Raw genomic sequence first — 18,829 nt, 5'->3', positions numbered from 1 at the left:
TTGTCTGTCTGCCTATACTCTTAAGACCTTTTATATACATGATGTGTAAAGGTTTTGTGATTTTCTATCATGTATCTTCTGAAGATACGTAAAGTGTCATGTGTGACATCTTAAAAAATACGTCTAGATCCATCTCTTTTATATGGGGGTTCTTTTCATCCCCACTTTTCCAATCCTTCTTTTTTAGACGTATTTTTATGACGTCACACATGGCACTATCCGTATCTTATCCTCTTTTTCCTTTTTTATGACCAATGGAAATCTTATTTATAACTCCGTTTGTTCATACATGATTTGTTGTGCTTTACTATTTGTGGATTATGTCATCCTTGTTTCATTATGATCTAAATAACTACAAAAAAACAAACAAAGGATTTGGTCTTTAAGATGAAGGAGGTCCTTTGGACAATGTTCGAGGTATGTCATTAACAACTGTTAAAAGCTGCTAGCGATCAATCTGCTAAAAGTACGACAACAAATGGTGTCAAAAATGATCCATGTGACTTCATAAAAATGAGGGATATGAGAGGAGAAGTGAGAAAGAAAACTTCTCCAAAAATATTGGATAATTCATCATTTTTATTATGTCACATTGATCATTTTTGACATAATTTTGGCTTTGTCAAATCACATCCAACAAACCCGGATCGCTATTAACGACAAAAAAGGTCAATCAGGAACGTCCAGAAAGGGGAAGTATTTAGGATTTACGCAGTGACGTTCAAGCTTTTAATACTAGCTGTCTTAAGAATGATCCAATGATGCAAAAGGAAAGCTTGACTAAAGAAAACACGATTAAAGTAAGTCTTTTTCGCGCACTTTTATGGGCGCTGCAAGATAACTGTGCGTTACTGGGTAATGGCTATAGTTGTAGGCTTTCTCATGTTGGTTTACTGTTGCACCAACATAATATATGGGTTCAGCCGTTTGGCCGCTAGCAGCCTTTAGCATTGTTTTATTAAAGTTGTACTGAACTATATTTAATTAAAATAATCACCTGTACATTAGCTATGTCAGTGTCTTTGGCATCGGGAATATCTTCTTCAACTTTACAGGCCTAAAAATAATGTATAATGTAATTATGTAAAAGTAACTTGATGTCTTTGTGTTTGTCTATGTGTGTGTGTGTGTGTGTGTGTGTGTGTGTGTGTGTATTAGCATTGTGCCGGATACTTTTTTGCCGGATATCTAAAAGTCATAATTAAAAATAAGGGCGGGTTCTTCTGAAAGGGTGTTGTTATCCTATACACACTAGGGTTGGGCCGGATATCCGGCTATTTTCAATATCCTACCGGATATCGGATATTGAAATTATCTTTTGACCGGATATCGGGCAAACGCCGGATATCCGACAAATTAATGGATATCCGGCATTACAAATGATCCGGATATCCGGATCATTTCAATGTCCGGTATCCGGCCGGATATCTGGCCAAACCGGATATCCGGCCCAACCCTAGTGTGTATAGGATACCAACACCCTTTCAGAAGAATCCGCCCATGGTTTTAATTATTACTTTTAGAAATTTTGGTTCATTAGGTTGAGTGTCCAAACGCTTCAACCCTTTATTGTAATCTACAGAGGGGGTAATTTTGTTTATTAACATTAGGGATTTAGATTAATTTATGAGCTATTTTCTTATCCCTTTAGACCACTGGTTAATTTTATTCTTCAATTCTCGCAGTTTTCTTTATTGAATACTAGAGTTGGGCTCGATATAATTAACTCGCTATTGGCTATGTTTATTTAATGTTTTATTTACTTTCCTTTGGTTATCTGAATTCTGACTATTAACCCTATTCTTCCATTATCTTCTCCCTGACGATTTCTTTCTTTAAACTATTTTAGGATCTTAATATTTTTTATTTCAAATTATGGTCCTGAAAGGGTTAAAATGTGTAGTTAACTGTTAAATTTTAGTTCAATATCTGACCACGTTACTTACGTATCGCTAGTATCAAATTATTTTAATACTAAGTTTTCTTTTATTTACTATATTATAAATTTAAATTTTCTGTTTTATGGATAGAAATTTAATACTTCAATATAATTCAAATAGCAACATGAAATAAAAATAATGAATTTATTCTTCATACAGTAAAATAATGGGTCTTATCGTTCTGGTCAATGAGAGGTTATTACGGATTTTTGGAGCACTATGAGTTTTAAACAATTATCGCTTGGAAAACTTGAGCTCATGTATAGACATTTATTTCCTATATAGATCTGTCATGGATCTTGATGCAATAAAGTAGGCTGTTTTGTAAATGTTAAAAATTGGAAAATTTCATTAAACAAAAGTTCCCGCAAATATAAGTATTAAATAAAACTTTTAGTACAACTAATGAGTTACACAAATAATATAAAAAAAACCTTTAAAAGATTTTAGAATTGATCGCAGGATCTTTGTAATTAGGATCTGTCCGTCTGTTGTTTGATGCTAATTGTTGTTTTTTAAGTAGAAGTATTTTTCATATTTCTTCAAATAATTGCGCTTTCAGGAATACATTTTCTTAATATGCTTCATTACAATTTTTAATCTTGTTTTAGCTTCGCTCTTTTTTGGAAAAAATGATAATCAAACAGTTTTTTAATAAGGAATGCACTTTCTTAATTATTTTTCTTTATGAAAAGTATATCTTTGATACGGTGTATTAAATTCTTAAGCTTTAGAAGAAAAAAAAACTTCACAACAGGATATAATATATCGTTGAAAAGGTGTACAGTTTATAAAAATTAAAATATTGAATGTGCTTATTAGAAGCGAAGCTTTTCTATAATTAGGGTCAGTCCGTCCTTAACAGATAGCTCTTTTCATTCATTTTGACATGTTAGAATTGCCCTATCAATTTCAAAATTTACACGATGATTCCTGTAACAATTGGGTAAGATTTAATAAGCGAAGCAACTTTATGATTGTTTCCAGAATGTCCGTACGTCCAGTTGAATCTCGTTTTTTTTTATATAAGTTGACACCTTTTTTATGTGATATACTTATCCTTTATATCTAAATTATATATTTATATCAAAATACTGATTCCTATAACAACAAAGTACAGTAGTAAGCGAAGCGTCTCTAGAACCAATTCCTAAATATTTAAGTATGTCCTTTAAACAATATCCTGTATTTAAAAGTTTTGCAAAAATTAACGCACAATTTGTTTAAACTTTTACATTTTATTCTGCTCATTCAGTTCTGATACTATACAAGTGTTAATGCCCTTTTGTCCTACCGTTTCAGTGCCTCGCTTTTATGGATGTTGTCATCCTTGATAATTTTTCATGTTATGCAAAGAAAATAAAAAAAAGAGTTGGTTCATCTGTCCGTCTTTAGCCATCCTTATAATAAAGTAACAGGATGTCTGTTTGTCTGTTTTGTGTGTATGTTTGTACCGAAGGATCTCGCTAACCATGGAACCGATCGGGTTCTCCTTTACAGGGTCCCAGGAAGGTTTATAACTATTTTCTTGGGGGGTGGGTCACCTTCAACCCCCCTAAAAAATAAAAAATAACCCCCCCCCAAAAAAAAAAAAAATTCTCCCCCCAAAGAAATTTTTTTTTTACATTCTTATTTTAAATCTAATTAAATTCGCTTCTAATTAATCCTTGTTAATCCTCTACTAGCGGCTACGCCCCTAGAGCCTCTAGAGCAGGGAGGGAGTTGAATCCCAAAACCCCTTTTTAAAATTCAGATTAAAAAAAGTTTAAAATTTTTTTTTTGGGGGGGGGGGGGGCAAACAGACAAATAGACAAACAAACATCCTGTTACTTTATTAGAAGGATAATCACGTAGCTGCGCTGTTGATTGACTAATCCTTTTTTTCATATGAACTTATTCTCTATATTTCTTTTTTTGTTTGAAGGTAAGTTGAATAAATGTAAATACACAGGATTAACCCAGGAAGAAGGGAGGGGACATTGGGCTATTTATTACACTAGTCCCCAAAGTTTTATGATAACGCTTTCTTTATTGTTAACCCAACTAATTGTAATCTACAAAACGGGTAAAATTGTGTGTCATCATTAGGGATGTATTACATAAATTTATCGGCCATTGTCTTATCCCTTTATATCCTTTGGATTAAATAAACTTTTTTTTCTCCAGGGATTTGCAAGACATTGCAAAAAAATACGAAAAAATTTATATTTTTTGAAAAAAAATTGAGCTAATCTTTTTTGAGCTAAAGTGGCAATCTCTCCGCCAGACTTACGGAAACACCAGGGATCTAAAGGGATAAGACAATGACCAATAAATTAATGTACTTCACCAATGATGATACTGATCTTAATGAACCAACCAATCAAGATTCAATAAAAGTCCCAATCGTTGTTGATCCAACGAATAAGAAAACGTTATTATAAAACTTTGGTGACTTGTGTAATAAACAGCTCAGTTTCCCTTCCAACTCTAATTTTTAAGAAGAAGGCTTCTTAAAAATCTTATTTATAGATTCAATATCTTATATATACTTGACTTTTTTATGGTTTTAAGTTTTTGTTGCAAGTTTGAAGTTTGTTTATTTCTGCTTTGGATGAAATATTTTGTTTGTCTTAATCATTTGCATTTTCATATTGATGAAAGTTGACTTGTTAAACATGTTAACATTCATTTTTTAAAAAAAAGCAACGGATAGCTTTTTTCGTCAATTTAGGCATGTTAGAATTGTCCTATTGATTTTAAACTTTGCACGGTGATTCCTGTAGTAGATAAGTACGATTTAGAAAGCGTAGCAACTCTTTAATTATTACCAGAATGTCCGTACGTCCATTTTAAACATGTTGATTTTTTTTACTTTTTAAACAACTAATTTTTATGTGATCTAATAATCCGATTGATCTGATTTTTGGTATACTGATTCCTGGGACAACAACGTACAATTTTATAAGCGAAGCAACTCTATAATCAAGTCCTAAAGTTGTAAGTATGTCCATAAACATTATTCTGTATCAAGCAGTTTTTCAACAATTTTATTTACAATTTTGCTTCGAATCTTACATTCAGTTCTGACTTATACAAGTGTTAATGTCCGTTTGTCCTACCGTTTCAGTGCTTCGATTTTATGGATGTTGTCATCCTTGTTTCCAGTATTATGCCCGAGGCTAACGTATGGATTATTTAAACCCCCCACCCCCCCCCCCACCCCATTCTACACATTTAAGTAATGAGTCAGAATAACCCCCTAAGTTGGAGGTACTATTAAAATAATTTTCCAGGGGGGAAAGATCACTAACCTCTCCTCTACCCCTAAATCTCAAAAACTACTAAAAAAATATCAGGGGTATAGTTTCCCATAATTTATTTACTTTTTTTGTAGAAAAAAAAAACATTAAAGAAATAATAAATTTAGATTAACATACTAACCTTACTGCTAGTTTTGGCCGGTTGTTCTGCTCTTGTTGAATCTGTAGTCGTGGGTTCGAGTCCCATTGCAGTCTCCTCCGGGAAAGAAATGGGAGGGAGGCTAGAGTAGGAACTCTCCCCTTCCTCGGCACGTTTTTCCTCCAACTTGAAAAAGAACAAATTATTGACTAAGCCTAAAAGATCGGGACTGGGGGGGGGGGGGTTGCGAACAACACCCATCACTTATATTCTTTTTTTTGGTAAAGGAGAAAAGGCTACAAATGAATGACTTTTTAAGTGTGGATATAAGAAAACAAAGGTTTTTTTTTCATATCACCATCCTGGCAGGAACAGGTTGACAGCAAACCTTATTTATATGACTTTTTTTGGGGACGCTAACAAAATATTAAACATACATTATATACATTTTGCGCCATTTATTTTGAGGGTATGTTATAATATTCAAGAGCATTATCGTTAGATAGAGGAATTTTAGAATTCTTTGAACTCCGTCATATGCTCTACTACTTCATAACTCTCAAAATTTTATAAAGAAATATAACTTCTTTGTAATTGATGAAATTATTTTATAAAATAGTTTAATTGGACATATTACTTGCACAAGTAAATTTCAGGGAGGAACATTATTATTACACTAGTCCACAAAGTTCTATAATAACGTTTCCTTATTTGTTGACTTACCAACTTTGGCGACTTTTATTGAATTTTAATTGGTTGGTTCATCAAGTTGAGTGTCATAACGTTTTGACTATAAATTGTAATCTACACAAGGGAATTGGGGATATACATCAATTTATCGGCCATTGCCTTATCCCTTCAGATCCCATATTTTACATATTTGTCTTTGTTGTGTTTGAATGAGACTGATTGTATTGAGTCAAATGCTCTGCATAAGTCAAGGTGCAGTTAATTAAATCAAATATAGATTTAATTGATTTAATCAATTGTAAAGTGCTTGTGTAATTAAACTTCTACTGATTTTTGTACTATTGAAACAGTTATCTTCATCTAAGTAGCGCAGTAATAACAAAAAAATAGTAAGTAATCACAGTAAAAAAAAACAAGGATGACAACATCCATAAGTAGCGAAGCACAAAAAATTATGGTTAAGAATACGGGCAAGGAGATTTAAAGAAAGTGTCATGTGTGACGTCATAAAAATACACCTCAAAAGGAAAGATGATAGGTGATATGGGAAAAGAAACCCCTAAAAATAGATGGATAATAGACGTATTTTTATGACGTCATATATTACACTTCACTGACCCCAAATTTTGGGGTCAGATGGACCATCTAGATGTATTATGTCTATTGCTACTCTATAGTTAAGGGCAAAGTTACTCTATAGTTAAGAGGAAAGTTACTCTATAGTTAAGAGCAAAGTTACTCTATAGTTGAGAGCAAAGCTACTCTATAGTTAAGGGCAAAGTTACTCTATAGTTAAGAGCAAAGTTACCCTATAGTTGAGAGCAAAGTTACTCTAAAGTTAAGAGCAAAGTTACTCTATAGTTAAGAGCAAAGCTAATCTATAGTTAAGAGCAAAGTTACTCTATAGTTAAGAGCAAAGTTACTCTATAGTTGAGAGCAAAGTTACTCTAAAGTTAAGAGCAAAGTTACTCTAAAGTTAAGAGCAAAGTTACTTCATAGTTAAGAGCAAAGTTACTCTATAGTTAAGAGCAAAGTTACTCCATAGTTAAGAGCAAAGTTACTCTATAGTTAAGAGCAAAGCTACCGTATAGTTGAGAGCAAAGTTACTTTAAAGTTAAGAGCAAAGTTACTCTATAGTTAAGAGCAAAGCTAATCTATAGTTAAGAGCAAAGTTACTCTATAGTTAAGAGCAAAGTTACTCTATAGTTGAGAGCAAAGTTACTCTAAAGTTAAGAGCAAAGTTACTCTATAGTTAAGAGCAAAGTTACTCTATAGTTAAGAGCAAAGTTACTTTATAGATAAGAGCAAAGTTACTCTATAGTTAAGAGCAAAGTTACTCTATAGTTAAGAGCAAAGTTACTCTATAGTTAAGAGCAAAGTTACTCTATAGTTAAGAGCAAAGTTACTCTATAGTTAAGAGCAAAGTTACTCTATAGTTAAGAGCAAAGTTACTCTATTATTAAGAGCAAAGCTACTCTATAGTTGAGAGAAAAGCTACTCTATAGTTACCTCTTGATAGAAGTGTTTCCATGTGCGCTGAATTCTACGGGCTGCCAACTTTTGGCGGAAGTTATCAACCTTTCTTGTCGTCCTAAAATAAAAAAGTTATATATTTAGAATACTAGCGAATGAGCCCCCAAGAAGCCTCTAGGGGCACTTAAGTTGGAAGGGAAAAAGTCGATCCCCCATGTTCAAATTAAGTTTAAAAAGAAAATGGAATAAAAAAATTGGGATTGGGGGGGTGGGGGCATTTTTTATTGGTAGGGTGGAGAAACCCTCTTTTAAAACATACAAAGCTTCAATGTAAAGGAGAACCTTATCGACTCAGTGGTTAGTGAGATCCTTCGCCACAGGCACAAAAAAGCTTACTACTTTAAAAAATAGACGTTTCTAGTACGTTCAAGCTGAGGTGGGTAAAATGAGGGGTTTCAAAGGTTTGAGGGGGGTAAATAAATTGTAAAACTTTTGTCCAAATGACGTCATATTAGAATAATCCATTACTCTATGAGGTAATTCGGGATACTTTGGCCAAAAGTTTTTTTAATTTATCCTTTTTTATCTATAATACAAAATAGCTTGATGTCCGTCCGCCTGCCTGTCCGTCCGTCTGCCTGTCCGTCCGTCTGAAGCTTAAGATCTCGGTAACCACTGAACCGATTGGATTCTACTCTTTAAAGAATATACCTACTGGTACCTGCTATTTCATTGGGGGGTACTTAAAATTATATTTTAAACACAGATAAAAATTGTCGCCCCCCCCCCCCCCCAACGACAGCTTAAAACCAAGTTTAGGTTTCGTGATTCTTACCGAATTGATTTAGTTGTTGATAAAAGCAGGCTTTAAAGACTAACCTTGGGGTGTCGGGTTCTATTAAAGTTTCCTTTTGTAGATTTAATTCTGCTTGTTTATACTTTTCACAAGCCCTCTCCACTGTTTCACTTACAATCTAAATAAAGTTTACAATTGATAGGACAATTCTAACAAGTCTAATTTAACTCTGCTTGTTTATACTTTTCACATGCTCTCTCCACTGTTTCACTTACAATATAAATAAAGTTTGAAATTGATAGGACAATTCTAACAAGCCTAATTTAACTTTGCCTGTTTATACTGTTCACAGGCTCTCTCCACTGTTTCACTTACAATCTAAATAAAGTTTACAATTGATAGGACAATTCTAACAAGTCTAATTTACTGCTTGTTTATACTTTCACATGCCCTCTCCACTGTTTCACTTATAATCTAAACAAAGTTTGAAATTGATAGGACAATTCTAACAAGTCTAATTTAACTCTGCCTGTTTATACTTTTCACATGCTCTTTCCACAGTTTCACTTACAATCTAAATAAAGTTTGAAATTGATAGGACAATTCTAACAAGTCTAATTTGACTCTGCTTGTTTATACTTTTCACAGGCCCTCTCCACTGTTTCACTCACAATCTAAATAAAGTTTAAAATCGATAGGACAATTCTAACAAGCCTAATTTAACTCTGCCTGTTTATACTTTTCACATGACCTCTCCACTGTTTCACTTACAATCTAAATAAAGTTTGAAATTGATAGGACAATTCTATCAAGTCTAATTTAACTCTGCCTGTTTATACATGTAGTTTTAACAATACTGGCAAAACATCCAACAGCGCGAAGCTCTAGAACGGTGTAACAAACGAATATTTACTCTTGTAAAGTGTCAGAACTGAATACGCAGAATAAATGTATGAGTCTAACCAAAATCGTAAGTAAATTTTTGCAAAGCTACCATACTATAGGATATTTTTTAAGAAGATAATTACATTTTTAGAGATGTTTCGCTTATAACATTATGTCTTTATGTAATAGGAATCATTATTCCAAAAATCAGACGAATAGGATAATAATAACACATAAAAAAATTGTTGTTGAAAAGGTTGAAATAAAATGAAATGGACGATTGGATTTTCTTGTAACGATTATAGAGTTGCTACGCTTCCTAAATCGTACCTAATTGTTATAAGAATCATCATAAATGACAAAAAAATAAGCATAGAATAGCCTAACTTCTAAAAACTAACTAATTTAAATACTAAATAGTTAAGCTATTGATGTAATTTAATGTTACAGGTCAATTATACTTAATCAAATTAAAACAGATGAAAGTAATTGAAATCAATTTTAAAAGTTAAAAGTAAACATCAATCAAAAAATACTTCAAATAAAAATAAATTTGACTTCCAATGTTTTGTAATTATATTTTAATTCTGTATTTCAATTATTATTATTTAAGGAAAATCAAAATTCATAATAAAAACATACTATAACCCTTACACTAGTGTATATAGAATATACATATGTACGTGGAAATAATGACTGGGAATTTAGGTTGTTAACATGAAACTCATGTTTTGGTCAGTTTGCTCATCCAGTAGGAAGGTAGGGGATGGGGTAAAGGGGTTGGAGGTTTTTTTGTTAATTTAGCAAGCTATGAGTTTAATTTTATTAGAGAACATTAAAATCTGGTGTCACAAACAAGTAAAAACATATCCATTCCCTTCTATAATACAAAGTAGAATGATGTCTTTCCGTCCGTCCGTCTGTCCACTGAACCGAATGGATTCTACTCTTCAGGAAATATACTTACTGGTCCTGTGGTGGTTTTAGGCTATTTTCTTAGGGGGTAGTACACCTACAACCCCCCCCCCCCAAAAAAAAAAAGATAGTTATTTTAAAATAAATGGCAGCACTAGAATTATTAATTTTTTTTTAAATTACCTCTTGAGGCAAAGCCCCCAGAGGCTAGGGGCGAAGCAGCTAGTACACTTATAAAGTTACCCCTTCCCCGACATCAAAAAAATATTTCTTTACCTTAAATTGTGCTTCAAAACTGAGCTTGGCTAAATCCTCGGGGGGTGGAGGCGCAGGAAACTCTTCTTCTAAAAACAAAAAACGAATAATTTTTAAAATTAAAATTAATGCAATTTTGAACTGAAAAAAAAGACCAACGTCCTTTCGATTAAAAACATACAAACCTAGAAATTAGAATTGATTAAGATTGGTTAAATGCAGGGGCTGCTATTCAGCCAATTTATTCCAATTGAAAATTTATTATTTTTGTTTCTTAACGTAACTGAAGGGGAGTGGGCAAGCTGGGGGAGAAAAAAAAAGAAAGGGGTTGAAGGGAAATTTTCTTTTATAATTGTTTGTCAGAATCACAATCCCTTTTCCCTTGTTTAAATGATTCTAGAACTGTAAGAACAATTGTTACAGTCCATAACTATTAACAAACTTACTTTGACGGACGGACATAAAAACAGACGGACAGCGAATGTCCATAATGTCTACGGAAAGTCTACGAATAAAAAATATACAATTATAAGGTTAAACCCAGTTTTGTTAGCTTCAAGATGCCGAAGGCTAAATTATAATATTTTGATTGTACCTTTTTTTCCGATGACTTTCAGGATGGCTTAGAACCGGTTCTAATCCAGCGAATATTAATCGGTTTCGAAGCCATACTGAAAAAAAAACTAACCTGCATCTTCAGTTTCTGAAATATGAAGTTCAATTCCATCCTGTTGGTCTTTGCTGGCATCCAGATAAAGTTCTGGAGCCGGGAGGGCGGGGGGCTCGGAGCATACCTCCATCTTTTCATACGACCTTAAAAACAAAATTCTAAAACTAATCATACTTTCATTAGAGTAAAAGACTAGAGGGAGAAAGGGTTAAATACCAAATAACTATCTCCCCGTCGCAACCGCCTTGTGCAACCTTTCTATTGGGTCATTGAAAATCAACCAATAGTGTCGCTTCTAATAACAGAGCCAAGTAGCAGAAACTAATTTAGAAGCAGAAGAAGAAGGTCGTCGAAAAAGAAAGGGAGGTAGTTGTCTGTATATACATATATACCATAGATTGGTTACCCAAACAAAAATTATAAATTTGATTGTACTTTCAGAAGATGTACATAACCTAAAACTGTTGTTAAAAGCTTTTCTATAATTATAATATGTGCGACCATGTTAGATTTAACTCTATAATCTTTACCAGAATGTCCGTACGTCTATTTAAGACAAATTGTTTGTTACTTTTTTGAAAACCCTTTTTTTTGTATGATTTTAGTGTCCTATTTACCGGATTTGTTGATTCCTATAATAATAAGGTACAATATTTTCAGAAAACAATTTCTATATTCAAGTCATAAAATTATAAGTATGTCCTTAAACAGAATCTTGTATTTAAGCAGTTTTGCAATAAGTTTACTTTGTTTTTAACTTAAAATTAATAATTTGCTGATTAAATTTTAATACTAATGTGGTAGGCGGCATCATACAAGCCTTTTCCAGAGTATGCGATGCTCCGTGTTTACCAAATAACACCCCGACGCTAATCCCAGCTTATCACAATTCTGCCCAGCCCCTTTCTGGCCATTGTCTACACATCAGAGACGGCGGTCAACTTGGACACCGCTGATAATGGGAGGGGCGCTGCCCCTCTCCCCTTCATGCCCCCAGCAACCTACCCTTTTCCGGGAGACGTCTACCTTACCCCCTACGGGAGCCTACCACTCTACTGCTCACCTGGATGGGGCTTCTCCCCATCTCCCCCACACCCTTTTTCTACCTAACACATTTATAATCTATTTTGTATATAAACTAGTAACTTTGTTGTATATGCATTCAGTTCAAATATATCTTTTAAACAGTAACTACTTGTAGTACTTTATTGATAGAATCCTTAAGGCTAGGGGCTCTTTTGAATCGAACTCGCGTTGTAGGGTTGAAACGCTTCACCCCTACCACACTAACTCCTGTTCATTTGTTAAATTCAGAGCTTCTTGGTTTTATGCATGTTGTTATCCTTGTTTTTTTTAGCAAGTCTGGAAATAATGAAATAATCTTTATATTTATTAAAGACTAAAATTATTCTTATAAAATTTTTCTCATATTTATTCAAATCCGGTGGATAGGAACCGGTTCTCATCCATACGAAAAAACTATGTCTAGCATCGTATTATATCCAGCTTTCTACGAATATAAAAATGTACAATCATAAGAATAAAACCAGTTTTTTTGGCCGATGCCTTCGGCACCTCGGGGCTAAAAAAAACTGGTTTTAATCTTATGATTGTACATTCTATATCCGCGGAAAGCTGTTTATAATACGATGCGAGAAATAACTATTCCAGACTTTAATGTTTAGTCTTTCTTTTAAAAGCTTATATAAAATACAGGAATAGGGGATAAATATGTGCTTTCGAGTTTTTTTTTTTGTCTGAAGCTTTATATCTCAATAACTACTATTTTCTATTTTAGGTAAGCTTCACATGGTTCCTGTCATGGTTTTAAGGCTATTTTATCTTCAGAATTAAATCTTGGGATGGTTTCAAGCTATTTTTGTAACTCTTTCTGCCTCTTCGAATACAGAGACCCTAGATGCTAATTTTGAAAAAATCCTAAATTTTATTTTAAATCAATTAATATAGAAATTTTGAATTTATCCTTATTTCAATTTGTTGAAAAAATACTTTATATTCTGGATGCGGCTAGGCCTCTTGAGGCATCCAGTAACTCATGAAGTTGGGGGGAAGTCACCCACATTCCACTTTATATTAAAGTTTTAAAAAGAAAAAGTTTCAGCACCCTTGTATGAAAAAAATGCTATAATCCCGGGACCTTTGAGAATCTACACTGTAAAGGAGAACCATATCAGTTCAGCGGTTAGCAAGATTCTTCGGGACAGACACATAGAGATCCTATTACTTCATTATAAGAGGTAATTAAAAAAAATGGAGGTGCCCTCACACCATTACAGGACCAGTAGGTATATTGTCTGAAGAGTAGAATCCGATCAGCTCAGTGGTTACCGAGATCTTAAGGGACAGACGGACGGACGGACAGACAAGCAGAGATCCTGTTACTTTATAATAAGGATTGCTCTATCCTTGTATTCCTAATTTACTTTCTGTCTGGCACAATCCGTTAGCAAACAAAAATTATTTTAAAAACATAAATTTTTTATTTTGTTTTGACTTTATCTTCATAACAATGATAATCATTTTCATGCGTAGCGCAGCAATAACATAATAACAATTTAATAGAATCCTTATTAGTGTTCTTTTGTCATTAGAATGAAACAATAGAAGGGGAATGGGTTGAATAATTGAATGTCCCCAACCCGTGGACCCTGTGCTGACTTCCAATTGTGTATTTGAATATTAGGGTTGGGCCGGATAGTTTTTTGGCCGGATACCGGATACCGGATATCCGGCTGATTTATAATGCCGGATATCAGGTTCCGGCCGGATATCTGGCCAACGTTTGATATCCGGCAATTTACCGGATATCCGGCCGGATATCCGGCGTAAAAAATTAGCCGGATATCATGTAACCGAATAGTTTTCATATCCAATATCCGGCCGGATATTGAAAATGACCGGATATCCGGCCCAACCCTATTTAATATTAACACAGCCAAGGCGCTACAAAAGAGCAGAAATCATAAAATCAATATAAGTTATTTTTAGCCCGTGACTTCATCATTTTTAATGTTGATATCCGAGCAAAACTGTCTATAATACGATGCGATAAATAACTATTATTGCTTATCTTTTTTATATTTTTATCAGAATAATGTTTATGGACATACTTACATTTTTAGGACTTGATTATAGAGTTGCTTCGCTTATAATATTGTACTTTGTTGTCCTAGGAATCAGTATACCAAAAATCAGATCAATCGGATAATGAGATCACATAAAAATTTGTTGTTAAAAAAGTAAAAAAAATCAACAGGTTTAAATGGACGTACGGACATTCTGGTAACGATTATAGAGTTGCTAAGCTTTCTAAATCGTACCTAACTGTTATAGGAATCATCATTCAAAGTTTTAAATCGATAAGACAATTCTAACCTGCTTAAATAAAACGAAATTAGCTAACAGTTCCAGACGGACGTAAGGACCGACCCTAATTGTAGAAAAGCTTCGCTTTTTAAAAAGAGTAAAGTAAATACGTACTTGTAGCACAGAGTCAAGAATGGAATTCACAAGATTAGCAGAGTAAACAAAATTAAATATTTAAACAGGACGCGGCTGCCGCCGCCACTGTAAAAAAGGCAGGGATCTAAAGGGATAAGACAATGGCCGATAAATTGATGAACTTCCCCAATGATAATATACAAAATTATCACTTTTGTAGGTTATAATTGATGGTTGAAACTTTTGAACAATCAACTTAATAGACCAACTATTCAAAATTCCATAAAAGTCTCCAAACTTAAAAATTAAAAACTATGTTGTAATTGTTAAAAATATGAAAGATGGAGGCCTGAATTAAAACAGTTGCTTTTTAGTTTTCTTTTATTTTGCTATGACATTAACAAAAAAAAAATCAATATTGTTTTGGACATTAGCGTAAAAAAAAATTGAGGGGGAATTGGCTAAATAACTGTATGTCCCCACCGGCCGTGGACCCTACAACAACTTTTTCATGGGTCTTTGAATATCAGCCAATAGTGTCGTAAATACTAACGCAGCAAGTCGCTACACAATAATAGTTTTTTTAATCGTATGGATGAGAACCTGTTCCTATCCTCCGGATTCGAATGAATACGAGAAAACAGTTTGCTAGCAGACGAAAAAGGTCCCTAGGGCGGGGGCAGAATTTACAGCTCCTGTAATCAATTCTGACAAATGTACATCCAAATTAATTCCAAATTCTTTGGTTAATTCTAACTAAAATAAATAATAATGAACAAAATACGGCAAATTAATATGGCTGCGACTGCCGAGACCTGGGTTTAAAACATTGGATTTAAAAAAATAGTTTCTGAGAATTCTTGTGCTGCAAAACTTTGAACAAGACCAGGGGCTGGTTAAAACATTCAAAATTTTTGTAATCATGAAATGTTTTATGTGAAATTAATCAAACCTGAAACGTTAAAATGTTAGAGGGATAAGACAATGATGTAAATTGATGTAAATCCCCAACAATGTTACACAAAATTCACTCTTCTGTAATTGGTGAAACGTTTGGACACTCAACTTAATGAATCAACCTGTCAAAATTCATTAAAAGTCCCAAAAGTTATTAAGCCAACGAATAAGAAAGCGTTATAATTAAACTTTGGGAACAAGTGTAATAAACAGCTCTTTGTCCCCTCCCTCTCTGTTAAAAATGTCAACTAAATGCTTTTTATGGTATTAGTGTATTTGTCCCTAGCCTCTAGGGGTTAGCCCCAAGATCGGGTGGGGTCCAACCCTAACATTAATAATGATTTCTTATTCGTGCGCTTAAATTTTTTTTTGGGGATTTTTAAATGGTTTTTGATTGATTGGCTCATTAAGTTGAGTGTCTAAACGTTCCAACCACTAATTCTTATCTAATTTTGTGTATCAGCATAAGGGATGTACATCAATTTGTTGGCTATTGTCGTATCCCTTTAGATCCCTGCCCTCTGCATGAAGAACATAGCCCGTAGACACACAAAACTTTTATACTTTATTAACAATGTTAACTTTTTCAGGGATCTAAAGGGATAAGACAATGGCCGATTGATTGATGATACTCATAATCACCCTTTCTGTAGATTACAATTAATGGTGGAAGCGTTTGGACATTCAATCTAATGAACCAACCAATCCAAATTCTCTAAAGTGTCCCCAAAGTGGTTAATCAAACGAATAAGAAAACGTTATTATAAAACTTTGGGGACTAGTGTAATAAAGAGCCCATTGTCCCCTTTCTCCTCTGTAACTTTAAACAGTAAGTTTTATACTGTCTTAAACTTTATACGCATTTTTATAATTTAATTACAATTCTTTTTAGTAGCGAAGCTACTCTATAATTCATTTCGCCTGTAAGTCAGTCCGTCCTCAACTCTATGGGGGGAATACTATTTTCTCGGAATGTAATGAAGATAGACGGCTGAAATTTTTGGTGAAGATTCCCTGTATTAATGAGCATCAACTTACTTTGTCTGTCAGTCTGTCGTTATGCATAATACACATTGAAAATATCTTTTATAAATTTTTCAGAAAGGTTTCGTGATTCTTTATAGAATTACTAGCGGCTTCGCCCCTAGCCTCTAGGGGCTTTGCCCCAGGAGGTGATAAATTTTTTTTTTGCGAAATATGTAAAAGGACCAAGGAAATCTTATACAAAAAAAAAAATAGGGGGGGGATTTTTTGTTTTTTTGGGGGTTGGGGATGTCCCACCCCCCTAGAAAATAGCCTAAAACCACCACAGGACCAGTAGGTATATTCCCAGAAGAGTAGAATTTGATCGGTTCAGTGGTTACCGAGATCTTAAGGGACGGACGGACAGACAGACAGACGGACGGACGGACAGACAGACAGACAGAAATCATTCTACTTTGTATTATTGATTGCACATTTATCAACTAAACATCTTCTCTAAAATTAATTGTGATTGTTTTTCCTTACATGAATTTCTAGTGCAATGTTTTCATGCTTGTTCCCTATATCTAGCAATCCTGATACTAAAGTAACAGGATGTTTGTCTTTCTGTTTGTCTGTACCGAAGGATCTCGCTAACCGCTGAACCGATCGGGTTCTTCTTTACAGGGTATATTATCATAGGTCCCGGGAAGGTTTTTAACTATTTTGGGGGAGGGTACCACCACCCTGCCAAGATAAATCACAAAAAATCGAATTTTTTTTACGTTTCTTGATTTTAGAAAGAGAGTTCAACGCAAACATAAACGTCAAACGCACTATAGACATATTAAAAAAAAAACAAAAAAAAACAAAAAAAAACATTTAAAGTGCCACTAGAGGCCTCTAGGGACGTAGCCGCTAGTTTATACATAAGTTAAAATTAAATATAATAAGATTAATTTTGTATCTAAGAAGCATAAAAATAATAAAGTTACTTAACAAACGAAAAATGGCTTTTGGTTTTTATACTAATAAATTTATAATTGTAAATGTATAATCGAGACAACTAACTACCCAAAATAACAGAGACCCTTTTTGTCTGCTAGCAAATTGATTTTTGTTCTTGTGTAGGGATTTGGCTGCGTTTATATTTCTGACTCTACTAGCTTTTTCAAAGACCCACTACTAAATTTGGACAGGGTCGTTGCCCTGAGGGTAGAGTTACATATAGCTTATATAGAAGGGGTAATTTTGTGTGTCATCATTAGGGATCATAAGTTTATTGGCCATTGTCTCATCCCATTAGATTCTTGATATTTTAAATTTTCCAAAAACTCAGATTTACGTTGCCCACGAATTTGTGTGGTATAAAATAATAGTTATTTATCGCATCGTATCAAAAACAGGTTTCCGCGGATATAAAATGTAAAATTATGAGATTAAACCCAGTTTTGCTAGCTCCGAGATGCCGAAGGTACGGCCTAACAAATCTGGTTTTAATATTATGATTGCACTTTTTTATAAGCGTAGAAAACTGGATATAATACGATACTCTACATGATTTTTCAGTATGGCTGAGAACCGGTTCTAATCCAGCGGATATTAATCGGTTTCGAAACCATACTAGGAAAAAATGATAAAAAATGATGCAATTTGAAGAAAATGTCATGGGAAGAAGATATATTACCTCTTAATAAAACAACAAGGACAAACTTTTTGTAAGAACTCGCGACCGTGGCTCAACACGTAGCGCATCCACTCATTGTTAGGGGGGTTATTGGTTCGAATCTCGGCTTAACACTGTGTTATAACTAAAGACGTCAAAAATGGATCCAACTGTTGCTATGTGGGGATTTTAAGAAGCGCAGCAATAACAGACAAAAAATTCTATAATAAACTATCTTCTTATACTATACTTTAATGACAAAATTGAAGAAATAGTTATAATCTGTACTGGCCTGTAAGGTTGTTGGTGTATACTTGTGTGTGTGTGTGTGTGTGTGTGTGTGTGTGTGTGTGTGTGTGTGTGTGTGTGTGTGTGTGTGTGTGTGTATGTGTGTGTGTGTATGTGTGTGTGTATGTGTGTGTGTGTGTGTGTGTGTCCGTGTGTGTGTGTGTGTGTTAATGTATTTAAACCAGGATGAGGGAAGACAATTGGCTGTTTATTACACTAGTCCACAAAGTTTTTTAATAACGTTGTCTTTAACAACTTTGGGGACTTTTATTGGGTTTTGATTGGTTGATTCATAAAGTAGCGTGTCAAAACGTTTGAACCACTAACCACAATCTAAAGAAGGGATAATCAATCTTATTGTATCATCATTGGGGGGGAAGTACATAAATTTATCGGTGATTGTCTTATCCCTTTAGATCCCTGATTTTAAATAAAGGTAATTAAACAAGTGACGGTATGGGACATACGGTCAGACAAACAGACACAAT

General features: G+C 33.9%; 1 protein-coding gene across 1 annotated transcript in view; it reads right to left on the bottom strand.

Moving 5' to 3' along the window:
* The window catches only part of LOC145330229 (uncharacterized), a 158,196-nt gene that overhangs the window by 10,342 nt on the left and 129,025 nt on the right, over nucleotides 1-18,829 (bottom strand). Inside the window, exons 19-24 of the mRNA XM_080174839.1 lie at nucleotides 11,024-11,148; nucleotides 10,357-10,424; nucleotides 8,364-8,458; nucleotides 7,521-7,602; nucleotides 5,364-5,507; nucleotides 998-1,057 (exon numbers count right to left, since the gene is read on the bottom strand). Coding sequence (XP_080030965.1) covers nucleotides 998-1,057; nucleotides 5,364-5,507; nucleotides 7,521-7,602; nucleotides 8,364-8,458; nucleotides 10,357-10,424; nucleotides 11,024-11,148 — 574 coding nt within the window. The remainder of the gene's footprint in view (nucleotides 1-997; nucleotides 1,058-5,363; nucleotides 5,508-7,520; nucleotides 7,603-8,363; nucleotides 8,459-10,356; nucleotides 10,425-11,023; nucleotides 11,149-18,829) is intronic.

This window comes from Acartia tonsa, chromosome 10 (genome assembly GCF_053477335.1).
Source record: "Acartia tonsa isolate MP-2025a chromosome 10, ASM5347733v1, whole genome shotgun sequence".
NCBI lineage: Eukaryota > Metazoa > Arthropoda > Copepoda > Calanoida > Acartiidae > Acartia > Acartia tonsa.
The sequence above is the reverse complement of the archived record's forward strand: the minus strand, read 5'-3'. Positions and strand labels throughout refer to the sequence as shown.